The 23,974-nt window shown below is 44.7% G+C and overlaps 1 protein-coding gene across 2 annotated transcripts in view; it reads left to right on the top strand.

Annotated features, from left to right (window-relative positions):
- The first annotated feature begins 220 nt into the window (after window positions 1–220).
- KLF7 (KLF transcription factor 7) overlaps window positions 221–23,974 on the top strand; it is an 87,226-nt gene continuing 63,472 nt past the window's right edge. Inside the window, exon 1 of one of the 2 annotated variants that reach the window (XM_015085417.3) lies at window positions 221–945. In XM_015085417.3, coding sequence (XP_014940903.1) covers window positions 844–945 — 102 coding nt within the window. In that variant the 5' untranslated portion in view covers window positions 221–843. The remainder of the gene's footprint in view (window positions 946–23,974) is intronic. The other variant, XM_053215691.1, reaches the window with a different exon arrangement.

The following is a 23,974-nucleotide window of genomic DNA, read 5'->3' as shown; positions in this document are numbered from 1 at the left end:
GCGCTCGCGCTCCCCGGCCGCCGCGCGGCCGCCTCAGCCCCCTTATATAGCCCTCTAAAAATAGCTCGCCTCGCACCGCCTTGTAAGGCAGCAGGGAGATCCGCAGCCCGCCAATCCGCGCTCGCCGCCAGAGCCGAGCCCCGCCCCGGACCCCGCTCCGCGCTCCCCATTGGTCCTCAGTGACTTCATGAGCCCCCTGTTTACCTTACATGGTCACACGCGGCCTAATGGACGCCCTCCTCCGAGATCCCACGGCTGCGCGGAGAGCCAGGCGGAGGGGGGGAGTTTGGGGAGGGGGAAGAGCAGGAGGAGGAGAAAAGGAGGGGGGAGAGACTACAAACTAGCAAGGATGGGGTGGGGGGTGGGGAGGGAAGGGACGGGGGGGGGGGGGGAGAGAAGCGATCGCGAGAAAAAAAAAATGCAACCTCCCAAAATAAAGAGCAAAGATTGCATTAGGAGCGAACAGCGCTGCAGAAATAGATGGCAGCTTCGTGTCAGTGAGTTTGCATCCCCCTTCCTGATCCACGAGCTGGAGTGATTAGAGCCCTGGAAGGGAATTGTTACTCCCGTGGAGAAGTCCCCTTTTCCTGGCAGCGGTCTGCACTTGTACACGCTGGATGCCTCTCTCCATCCACCCCACTCACTCTCTCCTCTCTCACCTCCTCTCTTCCTCTCTCCTGCATTGATTTTTTTTTTCCTTTTTAGTTGACTGAAACAAAACAAAACAAAAGGGCCACTGGATGTCTGCCTTCTTGGGGGGTGAGCCAGACAGACTGACAAACAAACAGACCCAACTGTGTTCGGGGGAGGGTTTCTCCTCCCGTTTTGCCCGGCAGCAGCAGCATGGACGTGTTGGCTAGTTATAGTATATTCCAGGAGCTACAACTTGTCCACGACACCGGCTACTTCTCAGCTTTGCCATCCCTGGAGGAGACCTGGCAGCAGGTGAATGATTTAAATTACTTGTGTAAATCGTGTGGTGGCGGCGGAGGCACAGGGGCTGCGTTGGTGTGGGCTCGGGGTTGAATTTTTTGTTTGTTTGTTTTATTCCCCCCACCCTTTTTTGGCTGTTTGTTGGTTAAAATGTTTTCGGAAACAGTCATCTGCGCTTACCTCTCCACCCACCCTCTAACCCCTTAGCGTGCTGAGCTGTGCAGCCGGTCTGAGCTGCCTGCGTTTCAGTCACCACCACACATCCTTGCGCACACGTTGTCGGGCTCACTGTCCCCAGCACAGACCTGCGTAACTTCTGGGGTTCGGAGGAACCGGGTGGAAAGGTGGTTTGGGGCTCGATGAGCCATTAATGCCAGGATACTGCGTCCCTACATGCTCGAGCTCTACCTGCTTGGTACCTTAAATCGGGTTCAGTTCTTTCAACTGGTGCTGACGACCGTCAGATGGGGGTCAGGAGGTAGGAGCATAGCGGAGTGTTTTCCCAGTAATTAGCCAGTGTCAAGACAAGAGAGAAACTTGATTTTGAGATTGAGAAGGTGGGCAGAGGGGAGAGGAGCCCAGTGACAAAAGATATTCCAGGATATCTAGGAGGAGCACGGGAAGATGTATCTACCTAACGCTGACCATGCATTGTAGGTTTCCCCAGTGCGATGCCTCTGTATGTGTCCCTGTTTCTCTTTTTTTGTTTGGGGTCCCTCCCTAGTTAGACAGCACAACCTCTGACAAAGGGTGGTATGTGCTTCCGTGCCTCTGACTTTGTCTTAGAGGACTAGTTAAGAAACTCCTATGATGCTGAAGGGCACCGATGCCAAGTTGGCTAGGCGTCCCACTGAGGGCAAAGTGGGTCTGGTGACAAGTTCACCGGGCTTTGTGAAGTGGAATAAAGAAAGTGCTGGTCAGTGGAAAGTGCTAGATCTGCTGCGGAAACAGTGGTTTTCTCAGCATGGATTAGGAGCTGCTGAAGGGACACTCTGCAGGAAAGATGGTGGGTGGGGGGCGGGGGGTTGGGGTATCCTTTAAAAATACTACACTGTGCCCCATGGAACGTCCAAGAACACAGGCTGGGTTTGCACATCGGACGTGTGAACTCGCACAGTCCGTCCTGGAGAAACCAGCCTGCCCTTGGGGAAGACTGAGAGAGGCTCGGTGTGTGGCTGCTCATGTAACTTCGCTCCATGACAGCAGCTTGTTAAGGCTAATGAACGGCTGAATTTCTCCTGCCAGGATCCAAAGCGGGATTTGCCAGCTCGAGGCTGGGAAGTAACAGTTGCCACTTTCGCGGGTGAGGTTTGGCTTTTGGTGTAGGGTGAAGAGGGGCAAAGCCGATCCTCTGACTGTACCTTTGTTACTAGTACTGTTCTCCCCTGGTTAGAGGCTGTGAGTTCTCCTCCAGGTACCGGCCCCTGTGTCCACATGTATGTTGCTGCCCAGGGATGCTGGCAGATACACTCGACTTTGTCTCTCAGTGCGCACATAGTTCATACGTTTTTAGCGCAAGGCATTTCTTCAGTGCATCCTTCCTCCGCCCCCCCCCCCCATCCTTAATGAGACTGTCTCATGAAGGGTCTCGATAGATCTTTTCCTCCTTTTATTTCACATGCTAATTAAGCCAAAATGTGGCCAGAATTTCATTTTCCGAAATAGCCTCCATTTCACATTGTCAGCCCACTGGTGTCAAACCGGTTGCGTATTAACGACTGTCTAGACAGGTTAGGGTAGGGAATCTGTTGATTTAGTCAGCCTGCCCAAGGCAGCCCTTGTTTGTGACTAACTGTTAAGCAGTGTTGGAGGGAAGAAAGTTGGCTTTATTTGTTACGGCGTTCCCTCCTGATGAATCACACAACTTTGTTTTGGTTTAAGTTTTCACAGTAGTAAAGCCTGCTTCGGGGGAAGGCTGCTCCAGAGGAAACCTGCTTTTCTAGATCTGGTTTAGAGCGTCCAGGAGAAAGTCTGGATATGTAAAGAAGCATCACTGGTTTGATAATTCGGGGATGTGTTAGGTCTATTGTTTCCTCAGAAGCCTTCTCTGCTTTTCCTTCCCCCTCCTCTCTCTACCCGTCTCCACTCACCTCCTTCAAGGAACCTCTAGCTTAGTTTCTACCGCAGGCCAAGGAATATCACCCCCCCCCCCCCCACACACACACCTCCCTCCTTACTTCTTGCCTTAACCCTCTCCAACTGGCAACTACTCTTACCTTAAGACCCTTTGCCAAGCTGTTTGAGAAGCATGCTCCTAGTCTATGCCGAAACATAACTTGTGGGGAAGCACTACTAAATAAGATATCACTCCAAGGACCTTTCTGCCCTGCTCTCTATAGTCACAACTGCTCTCTTTAAAGGTGACTATGACTCTTAAGTTCATGCTGATGACAAAACCTCCAACCTCCATCTCTTCCTTCCTCCCTCTCCTTGGCCCTCCCCTCCCCCACCCTTTGCTGCTTCTGTGTGTAAGGAGAGGGGGATGGTTATATGCAACTGCTGGGGCCAAATCAACCATCAGATGGTGAAATTTTGAGACTCCTTTGCTCAAAATGGCTTAAGAAGGTTGTTGCAAAGAACCCCAGGCAGGAGGAAGTTTCCTGATGCTCTGGGGTAATCAGATTTTGGAGGTCAAATGGGGAGCAATTATTAGATGTTCTCTGCAAGTGAACAGTGTACCTGGCCTTGAGATGAATGAAATACAGAGATTCTAATAATCTGATTTGGTTTGTAGAGAAAGAGTGGCTTGGATGATAAACCCAAGAACATCTGTACCTTTGAAAATTAAAGATGGACTATTTGGGGATGTTATTTTAAACTGGGGTCTGGGATCATCGTCCTGCTTAACCGTCAGTGAGCTTGGGATGGTCCTGCTGTCACAGGGGTCGTCATTTTGACATTGGGCTTTCAGGCAGTGATGTCTATAGCAACATACAGCTCCAACTCTGAAAATCATTGCCGGTGTAATTTTAAAACCCAGATGGACATCCTACATTAACAGCTCTCCATTCCCCGGCTCTGACTGCATACTTAAGCACTTGGCCCAAGTAACATCATCTCTGCCTGTCATATAACTGTAAATTACACTGTGCTTCTGTGGTCTATTATTTTATGGAATTCAGCTGACGCACAACTCTTAAGGCTACTAGCCTTAAGTTCTTTGGAAACTTGCAGGAAATTTTCCAAGAGCTGTCTGAGCAAAAGTAGGAAAAAGTCAAAGGTAGGACAGAAGCTGGAGTAGCGTATAGGGTACCACTTGCTGATGGATAAAAGGAAACACATTCATGAGTTTTGTTGCCAATAGAAATCATGATTTTTCTGGACCCGCTGTTGCCTTGGAAAATAAAAAGGATTTGATATGATACACTTGGTTATTTTTCTCCGAGAAGCTACAAAGACTTTTAGAATCTGGATATATTTTCCATACCTCGCCTGCTCTTTCAGGAGTGCGGGTCAAGTAATGAAGTTCTAAGTTGTTATTTGCACTTAGCTTTGCTTCATGTCATTGAGGAGCATGGTATGTTTGCTTGAAAACTCTTATGGAATTATGCTTGTCATTAATGCTGATTCATAATTGGCAGATGGGGTCAGTTTCAGGCCTCCTTTTTGCTCAGAGAAAATTTTCCACTGCTACTGGAAACAAATAAATAAATCATAGAACATTCCTCCCTCCTCCCCCCATCCCCCCATTGTTTTAAACTAATGGCACTTTAGTAAGAACTAAAGTGTCCCCATAACACTGCAATTTCATCTTGGTTTCAGGCACCCTGTAACGCTTGTTACAAGGGCTTTTGATACGAGGCATCTCTAGGGGACAACCTACAAAAATGGTTGCCTTCCAAGAACAGCCTCATGATACCAGGGATGGGATTTGTTCTCTGAGCTACATTGCTGCTTCCTCTTTTTGGTGCCCTGGCCTGTGCACTGCCTTCTACAGGCCTGAGCGGCCAGGTGCTGTCTCAGCCGGAAAGACAAAGCAAACTGTAGGGTCCCTGCATCTGTAGGTTTGCCTCTGTCCCCAATTTGCAGAAAACCTTGTCATGAATTAGAATTTCTTGGCAACAGCACCACCCAGGGAAATTTGTAGACACAAAGGAGCCTAGCTAACCACACTGAAAGGATAAACTAGCTGGCTTTTTTGCCTTTTTGTATGTTATGTGGGTGCTCTTTAGTTACCATCAATCTATTTTTTTTTTTAATTTGAAATAATGACTTGGGAGATGAAAAAAAAAAAAAAAAGGAAAAGAAAACTGTCCTGTAATTCAGATGTTCTTCATAAGGATGCAGTCACTAAGTAAATGTAGCTTTACAAATGAAAGCACATGTGTATGCAATCAATCACACACTTAGCCTTTCTTTAATAGATTCTTTCCATGTTCTTTTTAATGGAGACATCTTTGTGTCGATTTAGGGGTCACGAACACGATCATTCCATCTACCTGTTTGTAGTTTAGTATGTTAAAGGGAGTGGATGCTACACTGCAGATACTCTCATTACATCTGTCTTCCGTGGGGGGATAAAGGAAATGGTGACTTCTTTGTTCTCCATGCAACTCCCACCACCCCCCCCCTACCCTGAGGAGAATGTGATGTTGGGGTCCAGTCCATTTAAAGGGCAGAGCAGAAGATGCACTGTGACAGCCTCACCCTGAAATGATTTATGTGTGGGTATGTCAGAGACCTTCAGTGTTCAGATGTGGGTTCTTCCTCTCTTCCAGCCCATTTTAAATATAAATGCCAGTGGGGGCTCTTTGCCTCTCCACTTAAATGGGACTAGTTTAGAGAGGGTCCTAATGGGGCTTTTAGTAGCCACTCTTATAAATCTTCAGATTCTTCTCCCTTCGGAGAATTCCTGTATTTTAACTTTTTGAGTCCAAGAAGGCATTGCAGTCTTCTTTAATCACTCTGTGCCCGTGGGGCAAAGGAAAATACAGTTTACTCTGGCCAGCCCCAACTGGCTCGTGTTGATCGAATGGCTGACGCCCCCTATCTCTGCAGTTTGTAGTAGTGGGCAAGGAGTTCTTTATCTTCTATGCTGGACCCTGTGACTGGTGAACGCAGACTACTCTGTGATTCTGTTCACTCAGTACGTCAGTTAGCATGTATGTTGGAATTAGGATTTGCTGAAAGTTTAGGACAGCTCCCCGATTTAACCTGAGTGGTGCCAGGAGAGTGAGGGGTGGAAATTTGGTCTCTGCAAAGAAATCCCTTTGTTTTCCTGAATCATCTGAATGCTTACTTAGCATAAACAAGTAGAAACATTTTAACCCAAACTGCTGAATCTTAACAAGTACAGAGATTAGGAAGCTCTACAACTACTAATAGCTTAAAATCCGTGGAACGATTTGCAGTACCTAATCATGAGCATTTCATGTAACGTGGGCAACTTAAGAAACACCCCTCTACCCTGTTACATCGTGTGCTCGCCCTAGAGCATCCACCTGAGAAACTGTCCTTTCCCAATTTAGTGTAAGAGTTCCCCAAATAAATGAAGCATTGCCTTTACCAGGATATGCTTTCACTTAAACACGGTCATGATCGTGTTCCTTCCCCTTCCTTGCCTTTATCTGTTGCTGCTCATTTGGAGGGTTATTTCTACCATCTTGACTCCTTTTTGTTTTCCTCCCTTGGTATTTTGGCGTGCCGGAGAACTTGCTAAGCGTCCTGCTAAGGGTGTTGTGTCCATTTCTCCCTGCAATAGAGCAGCTTCTAGCTGTCCTCGCCATCACATGCGTCGTAACGTTGGTATCACAGCCAAGAGTCCGCAGCAGTCTTGGTTAGGGGTCCAGTATCAGCCTGCTTGAGGTGTGGGTGACTTCTGATTTCATGGCGATACCGTTCCTGATTGAGCTGGTGAATGAAGTCGGTCACACCTTGTGAGATTCTCTTTATTTATATTAAAATATGGAAAATATGTCACAGTAAAGACTTAGTCCTTTCTTAATGCTGGTTAGGTGCAAAGAGACTCTTGGGGTGATGCAGAGTTGACTTGGATATAAGCTTGTGAGTGAAGGTTACACTGCAGGTACTTTTTACTACATATCTGCCCTCTAAGCTGGACTCCCGGTAGGGGAAAGTCAACATGTTCAAAATTCAGTAGTACAGAATCAGAACATAACTGCCAGAAAAAGAAATTGTAAGTCTTGTGAGTTTTTGAGTACTGCCCTATGCCTATCTGTGTTTCCCCACTTTGCTACAACCTTGTTCATAACGTGTGCCTTAGATTTACTACTTCCTGTTGCTCTTTTAGCTAATGGCCTGTCGGGGCTGGTGGCCCTTGTAGGACAGATGAGTATACAGTGTGAATACACATGTCCATAATGGCCAGGAAACAGCATCCATGTCTGTGTCATTCGGAAATGATTAGAGGTAATTAAAATAATTAATGTAGAGCCACATGCGATATCTATTTCTGAATTTGGGTTTATTGACATTCCCTGAGGGTCCATATTGAAAGTCAGGCCCCAGGCCTCGTACCAAACCTAGGAACATAGAATCTTGGAATTTCAAATCCTGAAAAGGGTCTTGGTTTCTTCAGTTCAAAGACTGTAGTGTTGGACCAAGTGGTTGTTAAAGCAGATGAGGCATTGAACCCTCCAAGGTCATACACCTGTGGTTAACAGCGCTGGTGGTTCCAGGGCTCAGGACCCTTTTGGATGCCCACATCAGTTTGCTTGCTTTTTGTTACACTGTCTGAATATAATTTGAGTCACTTCTCATTTTTTCTTCCTCTCTCTTTTCCTCTCTCCCCTTTAAGGGAACAAGAAAATGCCCTTTTTACTTAGAACAGGACTAGTACATGGAATTTTGGAATTATCTGGGGCCTAAACCAAGCTCTTGGTTTTCTTGGCTAAGGCTTATGTGTATGATTTAATCCCTTTTCCACTTTTAATAATGTGTGCTAACCTGGAAAATGTACACTGTCCTGAAGAAAACGAACAAAAGCCCCCAATTATATGTGTAGGTTTGTTTACAAAAGGACTGTCACTTAAATGATAACACGTAGAGTGGGAGTAAGGAGGGTGTAGGATGTAGGCAGTAGGGGGGTTGGATGGACCATAGAACTGGGGTTTTATGTCAAAAGCATCGAATGTTCAATGGCTTTGTCGCTGACACCAGGCCAACAAAGGGACTGAACAAAACTGTAACAGCAATCATGTGCCAATTCAGGAAAAAAAAATATGAAGTGTTTCTAAGTTTCTAGAGCAGGTTGGATGGGCAGTGAGGTTGTAATGTTCTACAAATTTAAACAACAACAACAGCAAAATACTCCATATTGGGATAAGCAGTTGGGAAGAAAGTCAACTTCTGTGACCTTTCAGAATGTCCTTTTGGGGCTGGTGGATGAAGCAGGCTTGATTCCACATGGCCATCCTGAGCAAAGGAAATGAAGGGTGCTCTTTGCCCCTGTGCCTGATGATTTTTTCCCTTCTCAACCCAATCTTGGGATACTGTCTGTGGGAACGCATCTCACTGATGTTAGAAGTCGCAGTTTCCTCTCTAAAGGGGACTTCTTTATTTTCTCAAAGCTGTGACCTCCATCTCCAACTCCAGATATGTTCTTGAATTTCAGGCCCCACTTTTGGATTGAAAACATGGGACTGACCATAAAGCCCTTAGGGGTTGTCCCAGGATCATCCCAGTTGAATGTGTTCCAAAGCTTGAACTCAGCAACTTCTTTTCCCCTCTTCCTGGCTGCCCAGTTTCTTTTTTGAGATGACCTTCTTTTTTGTGGTCTAGGTTTGAAAGCTCTAGTCATCTTTGGCTCCTCTCTTCCCTTGAATCCAATCAGGTGGAAAATCCCACTGATTTGGCCCCTGACATACTACACCGTGCTCTTCAACTTCCTGCTCCCTCTGCCATTGCCCCAGAGCAGCCCCTTGCACTTCCCCTGGACTGACTTTCTACCTCCATCACCATGTTTTCAAGCTGTCGATGGCTTTTTCTCTCTTGCACATAGGATGAGGCCAAACTTTAAGGACTTAGGATATTCTAAGATGTTCCAGTTCCCGGCCTGGGTAATAGTCACATTTCCCCCTCTTGAGTGCAGTAAATGCCATCCAAACTGGATGACTGTGCCTTTCCTGCTTCTGTCTTTATTTCTGTCATTTCCTTTAGCCTTTTCCTTCTTCCTCCCTCTTCCCTTCTGATTCTGTTTGTCCAAATTCTACCCATCCTTTAAGTTTCAGATGGTTGCCACATCTTCCAGGACACTCCTTTCCCTTCCCTTGGCCGATAGTGATTGCTACTATTTGTACGCTCTTGTGTAGAGCTTTTTAATTTTTCATGATGCTTTTTAGTTTTGTCTTATAGTACAATTTTCCTTTCTTTTTCTTTTCTTTTTTCCCGCTGACTTAGTTTTCCAATGAGGTGGTATATTTTAGAGCAGAGTTGATGCCTTGATTATAATTTTGATAGTAAACTTTTTTTAAGGTTTATTTATTTATTTTGAGAGAGAGAGAAAGAGAGGGAGAGAGAGAGAGAGAGAGAGAGAGAGAGAGAATCCCAAGCAGGCTCCCCACTGTCAGGGCAGAGCCCGATGTGGAGCTCGAACTCATGAAAAAGGAGATCGTGACCTGAGCCAAAACCAAAAGTCAGATGCTTAACTGACTGAGTCACCCAGGTGCACTGCCAATAAACTTTTAATATGTAACCCTTCAGGTTCATAGAGAGCTTTGCACACAGTAGGCATTCAATACATATGTAGCGATTATGATATGACAGGAGTTAACATTTGACTATGTCTGCAGCAAATAGTTCTCAATCATGGGTACACCCCAGACGAATTAAGTCAGTATCCCTTTGAGCGGAAGCCAGGCATGGTTGTTTTTGTTGTTGTTGTTGCTGGTTTTTAAGCTTCCAGGTGATTCCAATAGGTAGCCAAGGCTTTGAGCCATTAAGCTTTAGAGAGTTAATATCAGGTGTATCAGAGTCGTCGGTGCCTGCTGCTTATATGGAAATACCTGATTTCTTGTGTAACTTGGAGTCCAAGTGTAACAGAGGTATAGAATAAAGCAGGACAGTGCCGGTGGATGCACTTCATCCAGCTCACTGGTTAATAGCGACTGCCCAAGCGTTGTTTCATCCTTCTTGTTTTGCTTTCCCTCACCTTAAAGTGTCAAGCGTGGTCCCATTTGGCTCACATTCCTGTGACCCTCTACAGGTTTACTTAACCTGGTCAAACTCCGTTTCTGGTACCTTTGTGGTGTTGGGCGTTCAACTGCCGCCATGCCGTACTTCAAATAATTCATTCGCGGCAGGCCCTTGACCATGATTTTCCACTTACCTCAGCCTGCTCTGTGGTTTCACAGGGATGGATGCATGCATGAACATCTGTTGGATGATGCCAGATAGACGTTAGGAAGCAGCTCCCCATATTTCTTACTGACCTCACTGTTTGGAAGTAGATTCTGTTTATAAAGGATTTCAAAGGGCCCATGTCTCTAGTAAGAGGAGCAAAAATAAACTGTGGAAAAATTGCCACGGAGGACATCCAGGCAAGGAGGCTGCCTCCTTGTCCGTGGAAGGCTTAGCTCTTGTGGTAATGACCGTGGCATGTGGTGATCTTCACAAAGAAGCCTTAGAAGTGCCTCTGTTTCACACTGTGATGTTTGCAAAAATGTATGTACTGTAGCTACATCCTTTTATCTATAAACTGCCTTTGATGGGGGTACGGGTTGGGGAGAAAGAACATCATGAGAGGAGCTCAGAGCTTAGGGTTGAAGGATGCCTTTTGGAAAGCTCAACCCAGCTGTGAAAACGGCAATTAGCTGTGGAGCAGTTGCTGTGCAAGGGAGTGCCTGCCTGTTCCTGACCCCGCTCCATGGGCTCATCTTCCGGAGCTCGGGTAGCAGGAATGCAACGGAGTGCTCACGGTGCTGGCTCTTATTTTTGGAGAGGCGGCACATTTGTTAGCGCGCAAAGGAGTAGAAATAGATTGCCCCCGTCCCATACCTTTTGAGCTTTTGATGTTTGTTCATATGGCCACCATAGATCCCGATAACAGAGCACAGTCCCTGCGTATGGTGATAGAAGATGTCTTCTGGGAAGAGGCCCCGTGTGGAGCTGATTCTCCCGTAAGCCCCTGGGGATGCTGCTCCGTGTCAAATTGAGTCGTTGGGTTCACTTCTGTGTTCTTAAGATTGTTCAGCCCCCACCTGTGCATTTGCCTCTCTCACTCAGTGTTCAGTATGGACCAGGACATAATTTCCTCTGTGATGGGGATTTTCTCACTGCTTTTGAGCGTCTAACAAACATCTGTATTAAGCTTTTGTTCAGAAGGTATCAGGGTGTTTTGCTCATGGTCTCTTGTCGTTAGCACGTTCCTCCTGTGGCCAAGGAGCGGGCAGATATTACAGAACTTCCCGTTCAGAGGTGGGAAAATGGAAGCAGAGGAAGATTGAGCAAGTTGTCTTCTTGTGGCTGCGAAGTAAATGAGTTGCAAGACCAGTGGTGGAACACGTTTTCCTCTTCCCTCTTTCCACTCGGTGACTCTTCCTATCGCCAAGTAAGCATTACAATAATATCTAATATATGTCTAACATCTTCATTCCTGCGGATGATCTCACTGGAGCACCTTATCTGCAGCATTTCATTTAGTCCTTCCAACCCTGTGAGATACAGATTCTGTGTATCTCCATTTTACGGAGGGAGACCTCGAGGTTGGAGGTATTAAGTGGCTTGGAAGCGATTGAGCCAGGATCCAAACTCAGGCAGTCTGCTCGACACTCTGAATTTTTAACATTTATGCAGACTCTTGATTAGATAGGAGACACCAGGGCAGAAGCTAAAGACGATGGCCTGGCAACCAATGGACCTGTATGGATTTGAACCGTTCTCTGGTATGGCTTCTTTCTGGGGCTTGGTTTTGTCATCTCTAAGAGGACTGGATTGTGCTACATCTCCTTGAGGTCACAGTGTTTGGTGGTAGCCAAATTACACGGAGGTGTTGGAATAAGGCAGAGCTGAAACCTTGAGACAGCGTCTCTGAGCCTCATTCTGGCGTCTGTGGAATGGAGTTAATAATGCCCATGTAAGGGCAGGCACGTTGGCTCTCTGGCCCACGGTCTGGCATGTAGCATCCACTTAACAAATTCCCTTTCCTTCTCCATTTTCAACCATCCTCCCTCTCCCCAATTACAGTGCAAAGCGACACGATGCTCTTTTCTCTAAATGGTATCACCGGAATGGCTAGGGAAAGGTGAATGGTGGAAGGCAGGGCGAGAGTGAGGGCTGGGCATCGGGCATGGCATTCCTTCATCCATCCCACAGGGGAAGCTCTTGTGAAGTCTCTTATACTTAGACCTGGGGCAGGACTGGCCTGACCGGGGGCCTACATGATGGGCTGGCCCACTCATGCATGTGCCAAAGCCATTCCCCTTTCTTTCTCTCCAGTCTTACTTAGGACTTACTTCTCTTAAGTTTTTCCAGCATGTGGTTATGTTTTAAGAGCCAGAATTAGGCATATATAACATAATACAGTGCTGGTTACTACACCTGCCATTTCTGCCTTACCTGATGACTGAGCTTACAGCAGCTTATGAGAGTGAATCAGGTTTTATGAGATCTATAAATATCTCAGATAGGATTTTTATTTCATTTTCCTCCTTCAAATAAGACATAATGGAAGCACTCACATACACAAGGAATATTCTTTCTGTGATAAAGTGGGGCGTTTTTGAATTGGCCTCTGAAAAGCAATAATTTGATGTGGTTGTTCGTGTTGGGAGTTTTATGGGGGAGGGGGAAGAATCATGCACATGCTGCTATAAAACGCCAAGATTATTTCCTCATACTGAAGGTTTAGCCCAGCACCTATGGAGAGATTCATTTCAGGGATGCCAGCTCTGTGTGCAGACTGCCTTCCCTCCTTCTGTGGAGTGTGTACATTTGTGTTTTCTCAGATACGTAGAAGCCAGAGAAGGAAGGTCCCGTTGGTTGGCAGGAGGGGGGCTCCTTGAAAGAACATTTCCAGTTCTTTGTCTAGTCTGCTTCCGGCTGTCTCGAGAGAAAATGTTCTCATCCTTCTCCCCACTTCATAGATTTCCTGGGAAGACTTCATACGACTTACTATATCCATGAGATCTTTTTCCTGGCATTTCACTTTTAAAAAAGTTCTCAAGTGGATCGCCTGGGTGGCTCAGTTGGTTAAGCGTCTGACTCTTGATTTTGGTTCAAGTCATGATCTCATGGTTGTAAGGTTCAGCTCCATGTGGGGCTCTGTGCTGACAGCGTGGAGCCTGCTTTGGGATTCTCTCTCTCCCTCTCTCTGCCCCTCTCCTTTCTCTCTCTCTCTCTCTCTCTCTCTCTCTCACTCTCAAAATAAATGAACATTTTTAAAAGTCCCACATTTATCCAATCTTGTAAAAATATACATTAGCCAATACCAGGAATGGATAGGAATTTTCTTATATTGCTCTTTGAGACGTATTTCGAAGGAACCTTGAACATGTAACTTAGAAAAATATTTTTAAAAACAAGATGTAAGGATTCTAAGTACCCCACTTTTTCTGCCTGGAACATGGAAGTCAGAGCTCCATTTGCCGCTAATCCAGGTCCATTGTGACAAATCTAACTACAGATTTAACTACCTGAGTCTCTGGTTGCTTAGGTGTTGTTTCGTACAGCCTCTCTCTGCATACATCCTCCCCCGCTTCTCAGTAGCTTTGTGTTTAACTGGATGGTAATTTGTTTTCATGTGAACTTAGTATATCCAAACCCAAGACATGCAGAAGATTTTTGCTTTAATATCATTTAGTTTTTTTCTATTTAACGTCATTTTAGTCTGCAACATAATCCTGCCATTTTGGCTCACATATACCCAGTGTTTTGCGCTTGTCATCAAATGTTGTGACCCCTCTGGTCCTTAGGTGTTAGTATGTTTCCTTGTGCGTTACACCATGGGGTAGAGCTAGGGAAAGTTAGATTATCAGTGATACAAGCAGGAAGCTTCTAGGTTGAACTGGCTTGAAGAGGTGTTTTATTTGACCAGCACACCTATTTCAATTTTCTTTTTAGTTTGAATGCTTTTAGACAGATCAGGCACTCTTCAATTAACCTTGTACCGATTATTTCTACCTAGCTTCCTTTCTGATCTCTGACCTGGTGAGCATGCGTCTGGATTTGTGACCCTTAGACTGGCAGCTCTTGAAGGCACCTTCCCCTCCAAAATGCTATGACTGGGGGACAACCTTTATTCCCCCGCTCCGCCCAGTGTCAAACCGGTTGGCTTTCTGCTCTTGCCCAGAACCCATTTTCATTGCATCTTAGACTTCTTTGCCTTGTTGAGTGCCTTTGTTTAGGATTCTGTCTTATAAAGCAGCTTCCAAATTGCATCTGAATTTCTCCGAGTCATCCAGGTTCTGTTGTAGATCTTCAAAATCTGGGATGGAGAAGACCATCTGGTTTACCCCTCTCCCTGCCTGCACCGAGCAGTTGCTCCAGAGCATGTTCATTCCAATTTGGAAACGGAGCTTCCTGAGCGTGCAGCCTCCCCTTGGTCTAAGTGAGAGCAAAAGGGACAATCCGAACTAAACATATTTTTTGGTCAGATAGCCCTCCTTACCAAATGACTGTTTCTTTTGTCACTCCCAGAGACCCGATGGGTCAGTGGTGGGAAAAACTCCTTTTGTGGAAGAAAAACATATAGCCAGTTCTGAGGTTTCTTAGTCTGACATAGAGACATGTTGTACAGAATCCTATTGACTGCTTTAACGGCTGATTTTTTTGTTGTTGTTGTTGAGGTGGATTTTAGACGACTTGTTTCACTGAGGAAGTGATGCTTTTTGTGTGAAGAACCCCAGGGCATTATAATAAAGTACTTTCCTGAGAATCCAGTAATTTGCTTTCTTCCTACCCTTGGCACGCAAATACTGCCAGCAAGGCACTTGGCCTTCATTTTCTAATGCTTTCAGGATGCTGTTCTACATTAAAGGTATTTAAAAAAATATATTATGTTATAGTGGCTCCCTTATATTAGTAAGGATATCACTTAGGTTGACCAGATGGTGATTTTCAGGGTCATTCTTTTTCTGTTTAAAAAAGCCATTCCTTTCAATTACTTGATGCTGGGGGTTTCTCCTCCTTTTCTCCAATCTCCAGTTCCTTTTCCTTTTTAAAAATTTCTGAGTGCTAAGTAAAGGTCGAGGGTCATTATCTTGTTCATATATATATATTCATTACTTTTAACCTAATAACTATTTACCTTCCTGTGTGAATTAGCTACCATTAAAACATTTCTGAAAAAATATTTCTAGGAAGGAAGGAAAGAGAGAGAGGAAGAAGGAAGGAAGGAGAGAAAGAGAGAGAGAAAGAAAGAAGGAAAGAAAGAAAAATGTAGACGTTATGTGAACTTAAAATGTTCTGACACAGCTTTCCATGAAAGAGAAGCAGAATGCAGAAAAACCTTTGTCTTTCTACCCAAGATGTGTCTGCCTACTTCTCCTCCTGCTTTTGCCCCCATGATCTCCTTTTTGTGCTCCTTATTCATAGAGACTAGGATTTTACAAATATTAGAATTTGAGGACCATGGGACACCTGATTGCAATTCCTCTCTCTCCTCCTCAATTTGCAGATAACCTGTCCGAGCCTTAGAGATCGTTAGGTAAGTCCAAGCCAGTATTGGGCCTTCAAGAATTGTGAGTCCCTTTTCAATATTTTAAATGCATTCCCATGTTAACGCAATGCATGGTGCAGCACAGCTGAAGACCATGCCTCTTAAAGGGCTGGCTGCACTTCTTGAGCTTCAAGAACACTGTTAAATAACAAGGAATCACCACGGAAGGTAATCTTTTCCCCTTTTCAGTTTTTTTTTTCCTTCCAGTCCCATGACCAACTCAAGGAGAAAGACTCAGCTTTGTAGTGGTATGTTTTTAACAACAAAGGCTTGATAATCTTTCCTTTTTTTCCGCCTCCATCTTCTCTTTTCCTTTTCTTGCATTCTCACTTTCTCTTTCTCTCTTTCCTGCCCTCCCCTCCCTCCTCCATCTCCCTCCTTCTTCTCCTCCTTTTCTTCTTCTCCTTCCCATCTCCTTCTCCTTCTTCTTCTTCTCACAAAAAAGAGAACAGATCTCAGACCCAGAACTATTGGCAGGCGAACACCTAGCTAAAAGTTACTATCATTTTGCTTCTCTTGTTTTTAATTTTATGGTTAGCTTTTATGGACGGACATTTACAGGACAAGTATTTAAAAATACATGTAGCCTTAATGCATGCATAATGCCTTAGTGAGGCAATGAAAAAAGAAAACGATAGGGAAATGGTTGTACAGATGGAACGCTGTTTTGGTAAAAATACAGAAAGGTAGAATGCAAATGGAGTTTGAGAAATCCTAGTGTGGTAGGAAAGTCAAGGGATTTGGAGTCAGAAAACCTGGAATTTTGTCCTGACTTTGTAAGTATAAACCAGGGCAAATTGCAAAGTTGCATTTTCCCATCTGCAATATGGGGATTATAATAATAGGATTGTTATAATCAAATGATACATGGATGTGAAAGTGACTTGTAAACTGTCACATGCCATACGGTGTTATTATTTTCTCTTCTTCGGCAGGGAAGGCTTTTGTTTCAAGCCTTGGACTAGCACTTCTTGTTTGCTTTCTTCCTCCTTAGGATTTCTGTTCAGTTTTCTGAGCAGGGATATAGTTGCTTCTTATTGGCTCAAATAGGGCTGTTATTTGTGCCTTACTCATGGCACTTTGAAAGAATTTTCCTACTGGCTGTCTAAAAGCAGGGACACAAAACTTTCTACTTTGTGTGTGTGTGTGTGTGTGTGTGTGTGTGTGTGTTGGCTTTTCACATAAATTTTGAAAAAGTAAACTTAGTTTATAGTCGATAGTATGTCAAAACTTCTGGATAAAGATGACACATTTGAGTTAATTTTTAAGATAAATTTTTAAAGATTAAAGTATTTTACCATTCACAAAACAGTTGTGTGCGTGTGTGTGTGTGTGTGTGTGTGTGTGTGTGTGCGTGTGTGTGTGTGTGTGTGTGTGTGCGTGCGTTTGTACCCAGAGATGAAGGAAGTTTGGGGTTTGTGTAGAAGTAAGAATTCTGGGGACAGTTTGCTTCTGAAAGTGGAAGACTGTGTGACTCATTAACAATGTACTGTCACATGTTGATAGATGATAAGAGGATGGGGACTTACCTGGGTAGGAAGTCCTAGACTTACCGTGACCTCTTAGCTTGACTTCCAGGGAAACCCAGCTTACGTTACATAGGGATTGGAGTGACAGTATGCTCCTCATAGGAGGTAACTATAGATAAAAAGGGAGGTTGATCTCTACGACGTGAGGGCCACACCGACTCCACTAAGGATGCTCAGATCTCCAAGCTACTTAAGACAGGTGCCATACTGATGAGGACTTAGGAGGCCAGTGTCGGGTCCAAAGGTCCAGTCGCAGACTGCCTCACCTGGAGCACTGGTGGAAATGGGAGCACACCTCCTCTGTCGATGAGGAGCCACCAGGGTTTTAGCCTCTCTCTCTTTCGGGCTTGAGTGGCTCTGTCTTTCTATATCCATTAGAAGCGGATGGAAGTTTGCACCTGGGATGGCCCTGGGGACCAGCCTGTGTGGTGGCTCGGCACGGGCCGCTCTTGCTCTGTCTGCTGGGTCCGATGGCAGATATGGTTCCTCCCTCGGTGTAGGTAGACTGGGATGGGGCCCCTGAGGCTCTCAGCTTCCAGTTTGCTGAAGCTCCAGACCTTCAACGTAAAGTGGAGACGAAGAGGGCCAGAATGTCAGCCTCTCACTCCACCTCTGTAGGGATTTGTCAGGACACCCCTTTGGCACAACCTCCCGCATGAGAAATCTGATTCCGGGGTCAGGAATGTGGCAAAACACTTGACTATGCAGCTGGGTTTTTGCCATCAGTGTGATTTGCAGGGAAGTGGGGCCATAAAATGCTTGAGATCATGAATTGGACGGGCTCCCCATCTGGAGAACCATACCTTTCTCTACAAAATTAAATATTTATATACTTTTAGGGTTTAGTTTTGAGTTTTTAAAAGAGGATAGAAATACGCTCAACTATTTAAAAAAAAAAAACCCACAACATGCTCCAGATCTAGTGGTAACATTTCTAAGTTCACGACAAATAGCTTTATTGGAAAGCATTGTTTTGTTTTTTTAAGGAAAATCAAACCAGTCCTAAGACATTTAAAAAGCTGGCTCATCTGCAGGCCTGGCCAGCAGGCACCACGTGGGCAGCAGGGGCTAAGGGCTGGTGTTGGCCTTCAGCACATTCTGTTAGCAGAGAGCTTGGCCATTGTCGCTTCCTCCTCTGCCTCCCGCTTGAGGGTTCCTCCACAGTAACTTTCCCCATCAGGCACTGACTTAGTTTCCCTTTTAAAAACATTTTTTATTTTCGAAATAATTGTAGACTCAGCAATGAGTTGCAAATCTAACCGAGTCCCTTGCGCCCTCCACCCAGCTTCCCCCAAAGGAGACGTCTTATTATATAGCTATCAGATGGCTTAGTTCCTTCTGAGGCACTTGCTCGGAGTTAGTGGGGGTAGGTGTGGCAGAAACAAACACCTAGAAAAGGAGGGGCAAATGTGGTTGTGGGCAGGGATAGAGCAGTGAGCTAGAAGGAATCAGGTCTCCCAACCCCAGCCTCTTTGCAACGGGGTTCTCTTGGCTGTTAAAACGAAAAGCCAATTGTCTTCTGTGTAAATGAGAAAAAAGAGTAAATACAAATGTCTATTATATATGCTGATATGCCTACCATTTCAAATAGAAGGATACGTGTAAGTACTTGTCGACAATTTGGGGGAGAAGGAGGAGAGAATGATGGGGGGTGAGGAAAAAGAAATTTTTACTTTCTATACCCTTTGTGTTCCATTTAAATGTTTTTTACTTGGGGCACCTGGGTGGCTCAGTCGGTTGAGCGGTTGAGCGTCGACTTCGGCTCAGGTCATGATCTCAATGGCCCATGAGTTTGAGCCCCGCCTCAGGCTGTGTTCTGACAGCTCAGAGCCTGGAGCCTGCTTCGGATTCTGTGTCTCCTTCTCTCTCTGCCCCTCCCCCGTTTACGCTTTGTCTCAGTCTGTTTCTCAAAAATAAATAAACGTTAAAAAAAAAAAAATTTAAAAAAAATAAATGTTTTTTACTTTCACATATGTTCATTGCTTTAATTTTTTTTAAAGAGCAATCCAGGTGATGGAATAATGGGCCACTTGTGTTTTCCTCATTGTATGTTTTTTTTAAGTCTTATATGTTAGTTTAAAAATTACCAAGCTTCTTGAGAGGCTCAATAATTTGGACTGTTAATAGTGGTCTATAATTATAGCACGACTGCTGTTCTTTTAGTGCAGTCAGTAAATTAAGCCCACTTCTCCTGCCCTTAATGTATTTGAGAAAATAGAGTCAAGAATCAGCGAGACAGAGGTTGAGTATCAGGTTTATCATTGATAAAGCTGGAGTTAGATCCAGTTGGGAAGTACTGTTTCATTCTGGCTTCCCAGTGTTTACCTGTCCCCATCTCCTGCTAAGCTTCTGGGCTGGCCCATCCAGGTAAGTATCTGATCCACTAAAAAGCAGCTCACCAGGGATTCACCAGGCCAACCTGTCCCCAGGGTGCTTCCCTCATGGCAGGGGGTAGAGTCAAGCCCTCTAGGGAGGGGTCAGGGTAAAGAGAGATGATGTGAGCACTACACTGTTTTTCTTTCCTCTCCTCTCCTGTCCTCTCCTGTCCTCTCCTGTCCTCTCCTGTCCTCTCCTCTTCTCTCCCTTCCCCTCCCCTCCACTCCCTTCCCCTATCCACTTTTCCTTCTGTTATCACCAATTACTTTCTTTGCTGAGCAGGCATGAGTGAAGTAAGTAAAAGGAAGTTTGGAAGCTTTACTTTCAGGATCTTCTGGGAGGTATTTATTTCTGGGGGAGGAGGGCCCTCAGGGAAACAAAAAACAAGGGAAAGGCTTCCCTCTACCCAGAATGAAGTCTGAGGAAGAAGGAATACCTTGCCTCCAGAGGAGGGGAGGGGGAGCCCAACAAAGCAAGTGGGAGGCCTCAGGGCTGCAGGAAAGAAGACAGGAGTCAGCAGTGATGGTTTTACATTGGTCTGTCTGACTTGGGGAAGGGGTCAAGGGTACACTATCCTTGGCCCTGGTACTTAAGGAACACTGGCCAGAGAGAGAATGTTCAGGGAGTAGGCAGGGAAGGGGAATGATGCAAGGTGTGTTTGGTTCTAGTGGATCTTGAATTCCCCAACCTCACCTACAAGTAAAAATGGAAAAAATTTGAGGACTTTGGACCAGCAGCCTTAATGTAAGAGTGGTATAGGTGGAGAGAAGAGAACAGAAGAATCCCATGTCTCTATTAACTCTCTGGCTGTGGGGACTGCTTTGTCCTTTACCTGTCCACTTGTCCACCTACTTCTTCTTGGCCACTTCAGAGCAGAACTCACTCCTAGTCTCTGAAGTCAACTGGCCCTTGCTCATCAGAGTATGCCATTCATTAACAAGGGATGAAGACATTAGGACAAGGGATGAAGACTGGTCCGTAATAAACCATTGAGATTATCGAAAGGGAAGTAGAGAGTGCTTAATTTTGTAGCTGTGCTTCATTTCTCTTCTGTGATTTGTCGGGGGAGGGTTCTCTTTCTTGAGTTTCTCAGTGGTGCCTTGTTTATGAATCGTTGTTAGTGGCTCATCTTATGAGAGGAAGTGGAGTCAAGAATGAACCGTGTTGCCACCTTGGTGACATCACTCTCCTGGTTTTCTCTTTCATTCATTCATTTAAGTCTTCCCTCTCTTTGTCCTTCCCTTCCTCCTTTCTTCCTTTTGTTGAGGGTTTTCAATATGCTAAGCACTGATTTAGGTGCTAAGGATGCAGTAGTGACCCAGGTGGGCATCGTCCCTGCTCTTATGGAGTTTAGAGTCTGGAAGTAGAACCCAAAGATAAATGAATACACACAGAAGTTTGCATCATGACCGAGATATAAGGAAAAGGACAGGGTGCCAAGACAGAATATTTCTTCAGTGACTTGCCCAGTCCCATCTGAAATAGTCAAGGAATTTTCCTGTTCATCTGACAGCTCTTTGGTATACTTCCCCAACATGTTCCCAGAACTTTTTCCTGAAAGTTTACAGTTACCACTCAAAAGGAATCTAAAATGGAACAGATACTCGGGGTTGACAAAACTTAGAGCCTTTAGATACTTTTATTTCATGTACGACTAGCCTCTTGGGTTTATAACTTCCCTGCTATGTTTGTGGCCAGAGTTTTAGTCTTGCTAAGCAAAGAAGTCATCACATCCCATATTCTGTAGATATTGCTGGCATTGAGTACATGTATTACTGTTTAAAGATTTTGGTTTTAACCTTAACTTATTTTCTAATAGATGCATAGTATTCCTTACATAGAAAAGAAAATGAGGGAAGTGAAGGAGAGGAAAAGTTAAAGGTCTTTCCATATTACATAGCAAAGCAGAGCAGGTGAGAGATTTTGCCTCTGCGTGTCCGTGAAGGCCTTCCTTTGTAACAAAGTCTGTGCATGTAAAAGCAGGAGGTGTTTTATGGTCATCAATGGTGCCGGTTTTTAAAAATGTAGCTATGATGAGTATTCCTTTTCTTACGTTCTGCTCCAGAACTGATTGGCAAGTTGCCATTGTCCCCTGTTGAGTGATGTGAACAGTGACAATGAGTATATCAAGCTATATTTCTCCTAATTCTGCCTTGGTATGTAGTTAAAGGGAAAAACGTTTCTGGGAAGTGTGATACTTCTTTAACAGAAAATGGATTGAATTGATGTAGGTATGATTTGCGACGGGGGATGCTTAAGCTATTGTCTAGAGTTGGAGAAGCTGAAGGCATTAATGACTTTACAAAGATAAGACATTTGCTTAATCTGCGGGGTTGGAGGAAGGATTTTGGGATTAAGACATATCTGAAAATTTACTTTGCTTACCTTTAATGTCTGCCAGTTTGCAGCCCTGCAATGCCAGTTACTGTCACTATTGAGGGTTGGGGGCAGGATAAAGGAGAGACCAAAGCATACTTCATATGAAAGGAAAGATGAAATGAACCCCTCTTTGGTCATTAGGTGTGCACAAGATTTGTTGGTAACACTGACTTGGTCCTAGAGACAGTGGGATTGGCTCCTTGGATCTGAGAATGGGAAGTGGTGAGCCAGCCCGATGGGAGTTCTAGGCAAATCGGAGAGGGCATAAGGATAGAGTTGGTGGTTTCCTTTTCATTCAGGTATAACAATAGCTCTGCACTTTCTTCTGGTGAAAACAAAGTATTTATTTGGATACTTGCAGGTAACCCAGGAAAAGTGAGTGAAAAATTAGCAACAGTGGGATGCTTTAAAATTCGACACTGCCATTGAAAGAGTGTTACATTTGAATGATGTGTTTAAAATTTTGTTTTTGGCTAGCCCCCTGGCATGACCTTCTGGAAGTCTGTACCGTACAAAAACTCTTGGCCATTCAGACCTTGCTCCAGCTTTACTTTCTTCCACGTAACTCCTGGATCGAGGGCAAGACTTTTCTGGGAGGCTGTCAACACCAGGTTCATCTGTTGAGCTTACGTGGCAGCTGCCTCCCTAGAGTTAAGACTTTAATGAAGCATCCTTTCCCTTGGAGCCAGCCTGCTTCTCCCAGTCTTTCCCCTCCACCCAGGCAGAGAGTGAAGCCTTCTCTTATGATATTGCAAAGTTAATAATGCTGCTCTATTGATTTTGTGAGCCTTTCAGTCACTGGGGAATGCGTGGGGGATGGGCCCAGCACTCACAGCATGCTTCCTCCAACTCTTTTTCCAGCCCTGGAGCTTTTGTTTTGAATCTGGAAGCTTCCAACGAGGGCTGCATTTCCAAAGGTCAAATGTGCCTGCACATTTTGTCCTTAATGACTTAGCTCTGCCCTGAAGCCCTCACTGAACTCGCCAGCGTTCAACCTGAGCAGTAGGAGCAGTCGCTTCATAACCAGATCCAACTGCTGACACTCCACCCTTGAGAAGTGCCTCAAGGAGCCACGGAGGGTTATTGGCCAGGAGAATGTGGTCATAAATGCATGTCTACAGGAATGGGCGAGGTTTCCTCTTTGCTTAGAAAGCCAGAAAAACATCAACAGAGAGAGACTACAAAGGAGAAAAACATATCCAGGCACTAAACCTTTGGTCCCCTCACCAACAAAACATTTGATGGTTTTTAATGAGGGAATTTTGCCTTTATTTTTTTTTTTAAAGAGGGGGAGATATGTTTTTAAATCCTCTCTTTTCCTCCTTTGTTCTTTTGTCTCTTCCACATTTTCTTTTCCTCTTCTCCTCTTGGTAAACCTGGTGTGCACAGATCAACTATCTCTAAGGAACTGATGCTTCTTTTATTTGCTGCTGAGAATTTCTTAACTCATTCTTGATCTTTTTGCCTTGCCTACCAGGCTACTCAGGGCTAAATTTAATTCTGCGCTTGATTCAGTAGCTTTCTTTTTTAAGCTAAGATTTTTTTGGTAATATTTATTCCTGTCTTCTTTTATTCTCATTTGAAGAAGTGTTACATGTGTGCTTTAAATTAGGAGTATAAATCTGTAAAGGAAATTCCTGAGATGATTGTCTAAAACATTTACATTCAGGAATATTAGTTGGCAACATTAATATGACCACTGGGCCTCACTACTGTCTTTTCAGCTCTTAGTTTTTCCCTGAGCTACCACTGAGCAGCTAGAGAAACAGCCACTGCTATTCATAAGTATAAAGGCTGAGGCCAGAGCAAATGGGGGTGTTGAGGAGGGAGGCCTGAGGCCAGAGCATTGTCAGACAAAAATATTTGGCATTTTCTAGGACCCAGGGATGCATTTCTTGCTACCCTATAACATGTACCCCATGCTCAGAACCCCTAGGCTGTTCCTCCCTTTCCAAATACACAGGGCGGGGGGTGGCTTTCATGTGTCTACACTATCTCTCATGTCATATGCTTTTTCTAGAATGTCATTGCTCCTTTTCCCTCAGTCATTTTGCAAGGTCTAGCTCAAATGTGATTTCTTCACATGGCCTTCACTGACCTCTCCAAGAGAGTGAATTGTTCCTTTTCTGTTGCCATAACATTT

Source organism: Acinonyx jubatus, chromosome C1 (genome assembly GCF_027475565.1).
Source record: "Acinonyx jubatus isolate Ajub_Pintada_27869175 chromosome C1, VMU_Ajub_asm_v1.0, whole genome shotgun sequence".
Taxonomy (NCBI): Eukaryota; Metazoa; Chordata; class Mammalia; order Carnivora; family Felidae; genus Acinonyx; species Acinonyx jubatus.
This window is presented reverse-complemented; position numbering and strand designations above follow the sequence as displayed.